Source organism: Phaenicophaeus curvirostris, chromosome 3 (genome assembly GCF_032191515.1).
Source record: "Phaenicophaeus curvirostris isolate KB17595 chromosome 3, BPBGC_Pcur_1.0, whole genome shotgun sequence".
Taxonomy (NCBI): domain Eukaryota; kingdom Metazoa; phylum Chordata; class Aves; order Cuculiformes; family Cuculidae; genus Phaenicophaeus; species Phaenicophaeus curvirostris.
This window is the reverse complement of record NC_091394.1, coordinates 33,473,753-33,488,485: the sequence shown is the minus strand read 5'-3', so window position 1 is coordinate 33,488,485 and position 14,733 is coordinate 33,473,753. Positions and strand designations below refer to the sequence as shown.

General features: G+C 44.8%; 1 protein-coding gene across 6 annotated transcripts in view; it reads right to left on the bottom strand.

Annotated features, from left to right (window-relative positions):
* The window catches only part of RREB1 (ras responsive element binding protein 1), a 124,919-nt gene extending 119,921 nt beyond the window's left edge, over window positions 1-4,998 (bottom strand). For 2 of the 6 annotated variants that reach the window (XR_011337160.1, XM_069853607.1), the window contains exon 1: window positions 4,881-4,980. Coding sequence is in view for 2 of the 6 variants with exons in the window: in XM_069853607.1 (XP_069709708.1) it covers window positions 4,881-4,920 (40 nt within the window). In the remaining 4 variants the exon portion in view is untranslated. Of the gene's footprint in view, window positions 1-4,098; window positions 4,451-4,880 lie in introns of those variants that run through there. The other 4 variants (XM_069853611.1, XM_069853608.1, XM_069853609.1 and 1 more) reach the window with 4 other exon arrangements.
* Between the last annotated feature and the right edge of the window lie 9,735 nt (window positions 4,999-14,733).

The window sequence follows — 14,733 nt, the reverse complement described above, 5'->3', positions numbered from 1 at the left end:
GCTAACTTTTCAGTGTATCAGCAGAGAGTGGCATTTTGAAAGATACCAAAGTCCTGCCTTTGAAATCTCTGCCTATAAAGATGCTTCTAAATTGGGGGGTAGGGAGGTGCAGCTGCTATAGCTGCTGGTTTATGCAGAATACTTGAAAAAAAGAAAACAAAAAAAAACCCAAGAAAAAAATAAACCTCACACAGAGAAAGGTTTCCTCATCCGAGTCCTCAGACAAAATCCCATTTCACTGCTGCACAACTTGACAAGTCAGATCATCCACCCAAAAATAAGAAACAAGCCGTTGCATGGTCTCAGTCAGAAGGCAACTCCTTCTCACCCCCAAGGTTCACATCTGCTCCTTGAGACACTTCCCAGCAAAGCTGCAGCATACCTGAGCACTGCATCCACGACCAAGCTGCACTTAAAAGAACACGAAGCAGTTCCTGGCCCCTTTCCAAGTTGCAGAATACTCTTGAAAAGCACATTTTAAACCTGTAATCCCATGACTGACCATCTTGCTTGAATTCAGAAAGGAGGCTAAAGAAAAAGACACAGAGCAACAGGCGTTCTCGCTACCTTCAGGAGGACCGAAAGCAGCATTACCATCCTTCTCTACAGGCAATTACCTCCCGAGAAAGAAGCTACCACATCATCAAGGCAGCAGTCTCAAACTGGTCCAGTAACATGGTCAAATAATATGCTCATTTTAAAACAACGTTTATTGCACTGAAAGAAGAAAACACGATTTCACATGTTTTAAGCGTGTACACCTAAAACACAGATTTCCAAACTTAGGCATCATTCATCAAGAAGTTAAAAGGGGCTTTTTCAGCACAAGCAGAGATTTCAGACTAACAGGATTTACTTGTTTTCTGCCTGTTCCTGGGGAACCTTTGCAGTTTCTTTTTTCCCAAGACTGTCCCTACAGGCTGCTCTCCAACATACGTAAGATGCTCCTGGAGCTACAGACAACTCTGGAAGGACATTTGCAAAGGACACAAACTGAGGGCCCAATGCAGGTAAAATTCAGGCATACCGAGGAAGGGTGGAATTACTCCTGTTATGCAGATAACTTGAACACTCGACACACTGCCCTGGAAAGCTTTAGGCATGCATCTAAGTATTTATTTTCAGATCTTTTACTACCAAAAAATGTATTTAAAGTCAATTAAAAAAATTATTGCCATTTAAAAAGTGAATCCCTTACAAAAACACTCAGGTTAATTTTAGCATCCTTCTGTTTAGCTGCTTAGCAACACTTATCCTATGACCTTCTAAGCACCACCTACTTTTACAAGGGATAATGAACATAACCAAAGGGATTTATCTATATATTTTTAATCTATACAATGTAGGTACGTGAACACTTTTGATTTAAATGAAAAATCCCACTGAGAACAATCCAAACTATTTCTGCTGAAGAAGAAACTTTCACAGGCTAAAATCAAACTACTGTTATGATTGCAGTGTGTCTTCAGCAAAGGAAAAGTGATAAAATCCTTAACAATTGAGAAAAGCACTACAAAAGTCATTGTTTTTATGCCTTGGGAAACACTGCACTGGCCCTTGGTATCAAAGGAGATTACAGATATTGCTAACTGATAATGAAGACATTCAGCTTTCCCAGTTTTGAACCTCCAAGAATCTCCTGACCCTCAGAACCAAAATGAAAAGCCATTGGGTCAGAGGGTCACTGAGTATTTCAAGGGGTTAAAAATGGGCATATAACCTGGGTGAGCTGAGCCAGAATAAGATGTTTCACTACACTGAAATCTGAAAGGCAAATAAAGCTTCAAACACCCTGGTCCGGGTGGAAAAAAATAAAAACTGAACAAAACGAAGAAAAGCATTCAGCAAACACTCTGTTACATTCTGTCTTAAAACCAAGCAATAAATAAATAAATAAATATATTCTTTATGATAATTAGTTATTAAAAGAAACGTGTAAGAGTGGCTACATAAATATTCACTACAGATGGACAAACAGCAGTTTGACAACTAGAAGCAGCCTATGAAATTAAAGCAGAAGAAAAGTTCACTGGATTGTACTTAAAGGATTGTGTTTTTCCAACTACACAAGAGGAATTCAGTTCCAAATACGGCTGCCAGGAGGAGGAAGGTGAAGGAGCAAAAGAGGCCACATCAGGCCAAGCGCAGCTGCCCTGTAGCAAAAAAAAGAGGCTGGATGTGTCCCTGCCGGCAGGTGAGGGAGTGCCCTGGTACTCTGATTGATTGGATGATGGATTCATGCTGTTTCTGGGTTTCTACCAAACAAAAGGGCCTATTCTTCCCTGGATGTAACCAACTCCCGCTAAGGCTAATCGGCATTATGCAGGCACACCGAGAAAAGACTATATACCCTTAAGTCTTCAAAGAGAAAATTAAAACCTAAAACAAATATGGCTGGCCTGACCCTGAGTCACGGCATCCCTTTCACGCACGCTGACCCTGTGGAAAACAGGAACTGTGGTAACAAAACTCGGTGCTTGTGTCAAAACGACAGACCTCAACGAAAAAACTTCATCGTTAACAGCTGTCTACTGTGCACTGCAGGGGTGACAAGGCAGCGTTATTTAGCAACTGCTCCTGTTCTTAATAGGAAATTTCTTTTTCCAGGGCACGAGGATGGATGACGGGATGGTGAGAAACACCAGCCGCATCTGCTGTCTCTCCTGGACCACTGCCCCCAAATCACACCCAACTCCATGCTTAACTACTTTCTCAAACGCATAATCACGCTTCACTTGATGTTCAAGAGGAGACGGGCAAAAGAGGGAGTCAGGGATTAAAACTGGGTGGTGGGTTCATCCCCTCGCTTCCCTCCAGAATCCGTACAGTGGATCCTAGGAGGGATGCTGGCTCCTCGGCGGGCAGAACCAGAACATCAGCTCCACGCTGGGCTGCGGGAAGGCGACGGGGCACGGAGGAGCCCAGGCCTCTGCACAGTGGAGCAGAGCGGGCAGGGAAATGTGCTGAGCCAGGAGAAGTGTTCTCCTCCTCCTCCTGCATAACCCAGCGAGGATGCCGACCAGGCGAAGATGTTGCAGCCGAGAGGTGAAACAGGGAAAATAATTAAAAAAAAAAAACAGAAAAGCAAAGGGTGGAGATGATGCGAGGGAGAGAAAAAAACCCAGTGTGCGTGAGGAGGGGAGGCGGGGGAGAAGAGGAGGGAGAAGAAGCCAGAGGAAACTTATCTGCGACATGACAAAGTTCAATCCACCGCCCTCCCTCCTCTGCTGAAAAAAAAAAAAAGTTGCAGCATCCCGGCTCTGCCCAACAACAGCCGCGCCCGATGGGGGGATGGATTGGGAAGGGGCTGAGCACCCCCCAGCCCCCTGCATCCTAACTGGGCGGGCGGATCGGCCTCGCATCCTCAGGGCGGCCCCCGTGGAGCTGCCGGGGCGGGGGGGAGGAGGAGGAGGATGGGAAGTGGGAAGCGAAGCGGGCGGGGGGGTCCCGGTCCGTAGCAACGGGGCGATGGGGAGCGCAGCAGCCCGAGGGACCGGTTGCTCCCGGTTCCCATCGCACCGGGCAAGGAAAGTGCGGGGGTGGGGGGGCAGCCGCTCACTCCCAAACTTTGTTCTCATCCCCAAACATCGCCTTGTGGAGGGCTGGGTGGTGGGGAAACGGTTCACCGCTCTCCCGACCTCCCCCCCCACAAGGTGAAGGGGACACCCCCTTCCTTCCCTCCCCCCCCACCCCCCCTTGCAAACAGCCCTCGGCTCGGATGATGCCCGGGCTCCTTCCTAGCAGGAGTGACGCCGCCTGGGTGTCCCTGCCCAGCAGGGATGTGTCCCTGGCACCGCACAAAGGCAGCGGGATGGAGGGGGGACCACCCCCCATCCCGGGGCTGTCGTCGTGTTCCCCCCCCCCTTCCCTACCCCCCTTCCCCGCTCCATCCGCGGGAGGGGAAAGGCCACGCACGTCCCTACCGGGGGAGGGGTGGAAAAAGAGAAGGAAAAGTGTCGGGAAAAAAAAATTGAATAAAGAAAAGTGGGGAAGGAAGGAGAGGGAAGAGGTACCGGGATGCCGAGGAAGGGCAGACACCCGCCGAGTTGGGGGGAAGAGGCGGAAAGTGAGCGGAGAGATGCGCAAAGGCGGCTCTACCTGCGGAGACGGGGCGCCTTCATCCCAACTTCCCAGCTCCGGCGCGGGCCTCCCGTCCGGGAAAAGCGGGCAGGGGCCGCCGGCAGGGAAAATAAAGCCCCAAGGAAAAGTTTAAAAGGCAACCGGCTGCGGGCTGGGGAGACGGGGGCGATCCGGGCTAGAAGATGTTGCTTCCTCGCAGCCCCATCCAAATTGTGGCGGTGGCTTGGTTAAAAATAAACTTTGCAGCAGGAGGGGGGTGGAAGGAGGGGGGGGGATGATCTGGCCGGATTCCTGAGCTCAGACGGTTTAATATGGATGAGCATCAGGTCCTGAAGGCAAAACGCCGCGGCTGGTGCCGCTGGTTGGTAGAAAAGTCTGCAACAGGGAAAGGGGGAAAAAAAAACCCACACAGACCAGGAGCCGCGGAGGGAGGAGAGGAGAGGGAGGAGCGGGGGAAGGGAAGAGGGGGGCTGCACGAACTCATCATCATCTCCACCGCTGCCAGCCAAACTTTTTTCCTCCTTTTTTTTTAAGGAAACTTTTTTCCTCTCCCCCCAACAAGCATTAAATTATTTTAAAGAAGTCGCACCACCAGCCGACACGCTGCAAAGTCCTCATCCCCGCGCCTGCCCCCTCCCAGAAGTTTATTTTTCCTCCTTTCTCTCCTCCTCCCACCCCACCTTTAAGAAAAGTGGAAAAAAAATAAAACCCAACAAACCACAACATAAAATAAAAAAAGCGATCCCTCTGGAGTTAGGAGACGCTCCTGCCCTTTGTGAGGGCAGCCCCGCGGTACTTACGCCGGACTTTGCTGGGGCTGGGCTGCTTGCGCCGCGACATCCCGGGAGGAAGGATGGGAGCGTGTGTGCGGGAGGAGGGAGCAGAGGGGCAGGCGGGGGTGGGGGGGGGGGAGCGCCCGGGAGGGATCCGCAAAGTTGTTCCGGAAAAAAAAGGAATCAAAATGGCCGTTTCTGTGGATGTGCAAAGTTCATCAACTCCGCGCTTAACTTCCCGTCCTCCGCGCCTCCCCGGAGGGGGGGAAAGAGATGGGCACGGTTAGGGACCCCGCCGCGCCGGGCGCCCGCCCCCTGCCCGCCCCCGCGCTGCCCCGCGCACCCTGATAAGGGAGACGCATCACGTGTCGCCCCGGCTCCTCCGCCGCCTGTTGCAAACAGCATCCCTATCTCGGCGCGGGGAGGGGCGCCTCGGAGGAGGGGAGCCAACCTAACTTTTTATTTTATTTTTTTTAATTAGCACGTATCCCGCCCCGCCGCCCTACCCCCACCCCGCCGCTCTTCTCCGCGCACCGGGATGCTCCGGGGGTGGCTCCAGGTGCCACGCGGCGCCCCCGCGCCCTCCCGGGGCTCTCCCGGGGCTCTCCCGAGCGCCCGCCCCGCTCCTAAACCGGGACTGCGCGTTTCTCTGCGGGTGTCCCCTATTCCCAGCCAGCGCTCGGGGCTGGAGCGCGTCCGAAGCCGCCGCTGCCGGCTTTAGGAATTCATCTGGACTCGGTGCAGATGCCTGCGCATCCTCATCCTTCTCCTCCTCCTCCTCCTCCCAGCCCGGTGCCTCACCAGGTAGAGCAGCCGCAGGCAGGACTCCGCTGCTCCCCTCGCAGAAGTCAGCTCCTGGCGCCCGTTTGTTGGCTTCCTCGGAAAACTTTGTGCCTTCTGGGTCCCTCCTGGAGTCAGGCATCCGTCCGGCTGAGCAAACCTGAAAGATACGGAGTGGAACGAGACCCAGGACATCAGTGCAAGAACGGGACGTCCAGATGCCGTGTGTGATCCAAGGGCGCGATGGGGATGTCTGTGAAGAGAAGTGGAGCGCACACGCTCTGGATATGGCACTGCACGTGTGGTCTCTTCCCTCACTTTCACCGCAGTGGAATCTCAGAGACGTAGGAAGACTCAACAAGTGATGGAGAGGTGTTCAGAGTGGTGGGGATTTCGCTTTAGAGGCGATACTGGCTTGGAGTTGTATGACAAATAATAGCAGTGCAGAAAAATAAAGTGCTGGAAGTGCTCCATCCCGAAAGCTTGACAGAAAAAAAAAAGTAAAAAAAAAAAAAGTGAAGCAAAGCTGCTTGTGAGGACTGCCGTCATGAGCATAGGAGGAACCAGTTTCCTCTTTAAGGAAATGGTTATTTACACTGTTTCTACAGCTACTAAAACTAGGCCTTTTAAAGCTGTTACTGGTGAGATGGAACCTGAAATTGCAGACTGCTTTTTTTTTTTTTTTTTTTCCCCCCTAAAGGAATCAAGTCCTGGCCTCTAGGCAAAAGTCTTGTACCAGTATCCTATCTCCTGGTTGAAAAGGGATTCACATGAAAAGGAAGGCTGAATTCCAGGCATGTGGCAGTAAGCCCTCAACCAACTCTTTTCACAGTCCACCGCCTGTAAGGTGTCATTATTAACTTCCTTCACACTGTTCTTTCTAAATACAAAAGCATACAAGTCAGAAATACACAGAACCTGTCTCAAAGACAGGAGCTGCGCTTCATGTCAGCAGTAACCCTTTCCTACTTGCAGACTCCAGGCAGAGCACCTGCAGGTCTAGTAACCTGGAAATGCCAAAATTGCAAAACCAAAAGGCACACACGTGTATTCAGGACACAAGGCTGCAGCTTTAAGTTGTGTACGTTTGTTATAGTAGTTTCTTCAGGCTGAATTTTTGTCAGCCAAGTTTTGTACCATAATATACATGAGCTTTCTGTATAAATTTCAATACTATTAACTTCTGGTAAAGATGAGTTGCTGACTGACAGAACAGCAAGGTAATAGTTTACCCCTCAATATAGCAGCAAACATCAGAAAGTGCATTCTAATTGTTCTGCTACAGGGCTCATATTTTACAAAGAAAATACCAAGCAGGGGAAGTCGTTATAAATAAATTCATTGTGAAGTGTCTTTAACCTTTTCATTTCTGTCCCCATTGTATCTGCCAACCTGTAGCAGCAGAACAGCTGGTAAATTCAATAGCTTTATAGCCAGTTTACATCTTTCCTTCAGTATCTCTTGCTGTCAGGCATCCAATTAAACAAAAACCTGAGCAGTTGTCCATCTTAAGCTCAGCCCTTAAAACATGTTATTCATGTCGGAAGGCTGCCGTGATTTAAGCCTGCGTGGTGCATGCGTATAAACCATGTGGAGATGAGGCCTGCAAATTTACAACCTAAGACCTTGTTTGCAGAGTCATTTTCATAAATTGTTGTAACCGAAACTGGTGCAAATTCCTGTATGGATAATTGTCTTTGGAGGCTGTTCCATTGATCTGTGGATCTATAATAATATCAGAGGCATTTTGGACTGCCTCTGTGTGAAGATTCTCATCCACCCTCACCGTATTTTCTAACTTCAGAGGTGCTTAAGCAGCCTTCCACGTGGGAAGTTTAGCAAAGGGATAGAACTGGGAAACAAACTCTGATCAATTCAGCCTCTGGCATCTGCTTTAGAAACATGGAAATGCAAGTAATGTAGGTATTGTGAAGCACTGGGAAAAAAATATAGAAGTTTAATTTTTTGAGAAAATATGTTGATAATTTTTATAATCGCATTTATGTTTTTATGTTTTAAACATCCCTGTTGTTACTGAAAGATGTAATGAAGGATGAGCTGGCGCTTACTGTTATGTTGATGCTGTAAATTAAAAAAATGTGAAAAAAATTATGTAAAAAATATAAAAGCGTATACATAAATATATATAAATACTAACTACTAGGGTTCATGAAATACTCAAACGTGATGTGTCTTCAACAGTTTAGGAATAAATTCTAATTCTGGGCTATCAGAGGGCATGAGAAATTAAAATAACTCAGTTTTCAAACCTGTGTTTCTATAACATATCAGAGAGGTCAAAACCCACTGTAGCCTAAGACTGAATGTGAAATTTTGAGAAAATTGTTTATTTGTTTTTTTATGCCATTGAAAGAGAAAGTAGAGATAATTTTTGTCTGTTAAGAACCACTGTTACAAATAAAATGACTCTCTCAAAAATTCTATATTGCTTATGTGGTTCAGCTATCTCTCTCACTGCATTTTCTACCATTTGCAATGTTATCACATCTCCTTTGGCCACTCTTTGTTTTCCTAAGACAGCATGATTTGTGTACTTTCTGCATATCATGGCATCACTACTTAACAGTGATGGTAAACATGCTAGGGGGCAAGGAGACTTTCTCTGACTTCTATATAACCGTCACACAGCGCTCTCATCCTACACGGTGAAGCTAAATGCAAAGAAAAATAGTACAAATAAAACCAATACTTTTGTGAAGGTATTGTGTGTATTATAAGTTTCCTTAAAACCGCTGGGTGATGTAACCAGGTTGATAACAGAAAAGCCACCTGCTCTGGTCCCAAGAAAAGGACAACTCTGCCCCCACCTACAATTCAAATATCAGAGATGCTGATTAAGGGTATTCTTGAAAAGAAGTAAAATAAGATATGTAGCTTATATAATGGCTGCAACTTGAGGAGAGAATGCTGTCTTACAGCACTGAGGCTAAAGCTAACATTGGTATTAAAAGAGGAGGTAAAGGTTAGCTAGAAAATCTCCCCCTGCCCCCATCTTATTAGACAACATCAATGTTCTCTGCTTTAGAGCATGGTATTTAGAAGTTACTTTGATTTCTTGCAATGCTTACACACCCCTTTTGGACAGAACAGTTTGAAGTAAGGCAGTTCTCTTACTAAACAGAAGTATTTTACGCACTGTAAGAAGCAGAATTGGGCCCCGACTTTCTAATACCTCATGACTCCTGGGTGAGGGCAGCCGCCAGGAGCCAGCTCCCTCGCCCTGACGTGCCCAGAGGATGTCAGAGGCACTGAAGGCCCCATCCACTGCCTGAGCTTATGCCTGCACAGCATCCGGAGTCTGCTCACCACTGTCCTTTTCCTGATGTCCTCGCTTGTGCCAAGAAGCAGAACTCAGCTGACATACTAACGCAGGGAAAGGCTTGCTCGGAGAATCAGAGAATACAGCCTTGAGGGCTTTGAGAAATAAGTCTTTATAAAACTTAAGACTAAAAGAAATGCTTGAGTTTCCTTTACATTTCAATCAGATATTTCTTTGAATGAACAAACATGCCATTGCTGTGTCTTCTTATGATTTGGGGGTTTGTTTTGCTTCTAAGTTTTTTCCCTTCAACTGAGACACAGGTTTCTTGGATCAAAAACTGCTTAAGAACAAATGCGGAACTGACAAGTGTGACCACCATACAGGCAAGGTAATTCTAGAGAATAAAAAAGGGAAAGTTCAACTAAATATATTTCCTAAAAAAATGCTTGAAAACTAAACTTGATGAATATGTGCAGTGGAAAACCATGCAGAAAAGCATGGAAGACCAGCTGCAAACTCAGAGCATTTGTCAGATGATGCAGCAGCATACAGCATTCTCGTTTCCCCCGTTTGGGTAAATGTGATGCACCACCATGCTCAGCTACCTTGGCTTCTGGAAATCGGGCTGCTGGGGAGTGAGGGAGCAGAGCAGTGGAACTTGCACTTGCAGCAACCCCACCCATTATCTCCAAGGGCAGTTTTGGATGATGAGATAGTCAAGGCCAGATCTTCAGCCCGAACTTATCACAACCTTAGCCTTTAGTGAGTGAAAGAAAAGCTGAGGTAACACAGCACGCTTAAGTAATTTCCCTCACATCACAACAGGCTAACAGTGGCAAGCCTGGAAATGAAACCCAGCTTTCCCCCAAAATCCTGGTGTAGTTCTTCAGGTCCCAAACCATCTCCTCTGCTTTGTGTCCTATTCTCAGCAGACATAATTTTAGTCATAACACACAGTAAAAATAAAAATTTGAGGGTTAAGTATTTGTTCCCTGTTTGCTTTGAGCCATTTCAACAGCGCAAAACAGACTTGGAGCTGACTTACCTAGCCAGCTAAGACTACCTTTTGTGTAAGGACTCATCTGGAAATACAAAGAGAGTATTTCTGAAACCCGCAGTACTTTTCCCTCCTGTAGATCACAACCCGTAGGGCATGTTGCAGGACTGCTTGAAGTTTCTGGCTGCAATCATTGTGGGCCCCATTTCCTTCTCTCCTTTCACTGTGGGAGTCTCCAGCAGATAGATGCAATGCAGAAGCAGCCCTGCTACTGTGACTGAACCAGCCTGATGTACTAGTCCCTTCCCCAGCCCTGATTTTCAGCATGTAAAAGTAGTATAAATGATTCCCGTAAACTATTTTAGCAATGACCTATGTTTTAAAATCTTTTCTGGGTAAGATCAACAACTGGAACGTATTCTTCCAGGAAACTATAAGGCTTACACCTTACACACAATGCTAACTGTAGAGAATGGCCAGAAAGACATGTGAGCAACTGACATGTTTTTGAGCCTTGTAACCAAAACAAACAACAGGGGCACAAGAGAATTTTTTTTTTACATTTTAGTAGCCAAAATTATTAAAAGAGGAGAATTGAAAAGAATACTATATTTTAAATGGAAAAAACTAAGTAAGAGCTGCCCGTTTCTACTTATTTCCTTAGCACATTTTTGAAAAGCACAGCCTGCTTATTCCTCAGACTGTTTAAGAACTTAGCATGAAAAAACTTGGAAGCAGATGTTTGACGTTTACATTCTCCAACAGTTCTGTGATCACTAACATAGAGCCTCAGAAACAGGTTGTATAGCCCATGTGTGAGTGTGTCTGTGTAGAGATGGAGCAGGAAAAAGAACAACGTTAAGCACAACCACCCACTGCAATACTTTCACTTCTTTTAAAACTCTGCATTGTTGCCAAGAAGCTTTTGTTGCCAAGTGATGCAAAAAACACAGGCAGGCAAAAAGAAGTTAGTGCCTAACTTATAATTTGGTACTCAACAGAATATGTTTCACTCTTATTGACCACCCAGTCTTTCACACCTAATTGATTGCTTGTTTAAATGTGATTATTTTCCCTACTGAAGGCAAGTGGTAAGCCAGCTGTGTGTTTCCCCATGTCCCATTTGCTGGGCAGGGCTGATCCTGAAACTTCTTACAAACAAAATAAAAGCTCACGCTGATAGTGACTTCTTCATGTTAAGGCATTCCAAGGGGATGCTTTAGCATCAATGGAGACATCAGCAGCTAAAGGAAGGCAGCAATATCCAGCTGAAGCGTTACATACAGTCTTTTGGTATTGTAGCCTAGAAATGGATAAAACCTGCTATTTATTCCCTAAGGCTGCCATAGTATTGCTCTATGCAATATACTTTTCAGTACTGTCTTGGTTTAGTTTTAAATATCCTCATTGACGAAGGATTCAACAGGTTCCATTGAGGGCTTGGTCCATAACTGTTGCAGATTTTGCTGTTAGGACATTTCTCTTGATTTTCTCAGACTACTTTTTTATTTACTTAACAATGCCACAGCTTATTATAGCTCAAAGAGTGCAAGTAGAAAAGGGGGTGGGGAAGAAGGAAACCCCAACCAGCCCAGGCAAAATATGGTAGACGGTTCTCTTAGATGCACCCACAGAGCAGCAGAAAATAGGCAGAGGGGGCCAGCAAGCAGCAGAGAAGTGAAGAAATAGGAAGTGAAGCAGCAGTCATGAAGAAAGTATGCAAGGGAGCAGTTACCCTGCAGGGAAGGAAAAAGAGGGACAATCTTCAGGGGCAGAGATTAATGTAACTTGGGAGAAGCTGCAGTGACTTGGGGAAGAGAAGACAGGAACTGAACTACCAGGGAAAAACAGACAGTGGATGCAATGGACAAACAATCTAGGGGAAGCAGAAGTAAATAGTAGGGTGCAGGTAAAGGAGCATGAAAAGAGCTGCTTGTGCTTTTGTACCTGACTTAAGTTTGTGCTTTGTGCCTCCTTAAATCAAAGGCAAAACTGCCTTGGGAAAGATGTATACCATGAAATTGTGCAGGCCTACTTACGCTAGTCAGATGTACAAAGGGATAAGATTTGCATCTGAGTTTAAAACCAAGCCATGCTACCAAAAGCAGCGAATGTTCACAGGGATGCAGTCAGGACTATACTTCACCGGTGTAGCTTGTATCATTCAGACAATGATAAGGCATGCTGGCAAAAGCACAGTTTTGCTGATGTAAATTGTATTGTGGGTAGATACACCTCTGCTGCAGCACACAGGGGTATTAACTACACCACTAGAGCCCTTTGCTTGTCAAAACAACTGCTCTGTATTAGCAGATTGTCCGTAACAGAGACATGATTAAGAAAGGAAAGTGAATTCTCCTACTGACATAATAAAATGACTTCCACAACAACAAAAACTGTTAGCAGAAGGTTTCTCCTGGCAGAAAAAGATAGCTTTGTGGACCACAGGGGTATAAGATAGGGACATATTTCAGATCATTTCTGGAGCTTTCATATAAGAAAATACTTGCTTCTACAAAAACAAAACTCAGCCCTTGCAAAGTGTCTGAATATTAGGAAAATGTAGATAAGAGCATTTAAGTCCTAATATTGTCACTTTTACCTTCATTCATCATTCAACATTCAGTTATCTTCATTTTTAGAAAGGCTTCTTGAGAAGAAATTATTCTCAATACAATTTCTGCATTCCCGTCGTCAACTTGTATAATAGAAAACATGTTTCATAATCTTGTTTTCTCCTGTGCAATACAAAGAAGGTGAAAACTCTCCTAGTGAGCATCTAGAAAGGAAAAATTCAGTAGATGTTCTACTAAACGTCTTTTTTTTTGTTTTCTTTTCAATTGCTTCGGTGGTCAAATAGAACTGTGCTCTATTTAAAATGAATCTTGAAGAGGAAAAAACCCCAAACCAGTAAAAATTAGTGTAAGAAAGCTGTTGCTTGAAATGATTCATTTATGGAAATCTCAACTCTTGAAACAAATGTTTTCTAAGAACAGGGTGCAGACTTCAGCCTCTTCCTCAAAAGAATTAAAAAAATATATTTTTCTGCAACCTCTTGTGAACTGACAGTAGACTGCTTTGGCTCCATAAATGCACCAGTGGAATAATCTTCATTGCTATGAATCTTGATTAAATGGCAACTGCAAATAAGATTTTCTCTAATAATTTTCTGAAAAATCTTATATACTCACTTCCCATAGACCTTCTGAGTTTGCTTCATTAAGCTGCCTGGTTTACTTTCTGTCCTTTCCCTCTCAGAAGTGGCTGAAGGTAATTCTTAGAGTGCAAATGAACAGCCTGAATAGCTCAGTAAAATTATTTAAGAAGTAGTCAAATGGAAAGAAACCAAAAACCAAGAAAAGACCTGAGGGCAGAGCCTAATGCCACTAGAATAAGAACTATACAGAAGACAATCCAAAAGAAGGGATGAGGAGAATGCTGCTAAGGTGCCCAGTAGCACAATGGATTGGAGCACCAGTTTTCTGTCTCTAGAGATAGAAAAAGACCAATTAAATTACAAGCCTGATTTAACTTGCACATAAAAATGAATGTTAAGAATTCACCTTGAAGCCTTCTGAGTAGAGGTCCACATGTGAAAATAACACTTGTTGAAGGACACTTAATATCCTCTACAATCTCTTATCCCCCTAAACACATACACATATACTAAATAGGCCTGGAAAGTTGCATGAAAGGTCTCTCAGACTGAAAAGTAAGCTTGCTTTTGTTTCCTAGTCATTTTTACCTGGTATTTATAGGAGTTTTGCTATGGTTATAGTTATATGCAATAAAGAACTGAGTAGCAGGTAGTCTCCTAAGTGACATGAAATTCTGAACTGTGATTTCTGCTGTAAGTGGGGGTGATTTATCTCAGAAGATCAAGTATGTCATTCTCTGGGCACAGACTTAGTCAGTAAAAATCCTGCCTGATGTTTTTGTGTTAGTTGTTAAGCACCTGATCCACTAGTCAATGGGCATGATTCACCACAATCTGTAAACTTTTTTTTTAGGATCTTAAAGACAGATCTGCAGATGACGTTTTTGGCCTAAACTCCAGGTTACTGACACAGCAAAGAGAGGAAATACCCCAGCACCTGCTATGATGTCCTATGTTGAACACCACATTACCCAACCATCTGGAAAAAAAAGATTCCATATCTGGAGACTGACAGCTCTTGTAAAATTTGGTACATGGATAATATTGTGTGTAAACAGGAACTACAGCAAAATCTTGTGGCAGAAAATTTGGGCTAGCCATAAAAATGGAGAGGTTTGGAGAACTGGGACAGCAGTGGAATGAAGAGAAAGTAAGATGAGAGTGGTGTGTAATTGTTCATATACAAAAGTTTGGGAATATGGAAAATAATAGAGACCCCAGCATGATTTTGGGCTAGTGCTGACTGCAGAGAACTGCTGTACAGCTGGAGTACTCGTGTGAAAATGTTAGCAAGCATATGTAATGAAAACCACTGAACTTGAATTAGACAGAAATAAGTTATTATTGAAACACAGCTGTACTTTGAACAAAGCGTTGAGGAATTTAAAAGACAATGATTTGCCAAAGGGAACAGCGTAAACTTATCTCAGCCAGAGAGCCGCAACCAGTTCCTTGTGGCTGTTCCTCACCACTGAGTACAAGCCCCTTTTGCCTGTAGTAATGAAATGGGGACCAAAAACTTTAATTACCTGGTGTGCTCTACCTCTATTTCTGTAAATTGATGTCCTTTCTTTGTATGAACTAAAAACATTTTTCATCCTCTTTATCACTGCTATCGCTGTTATCATATGAAAGTTGATCACAAGGGAACTGTAATTATTCA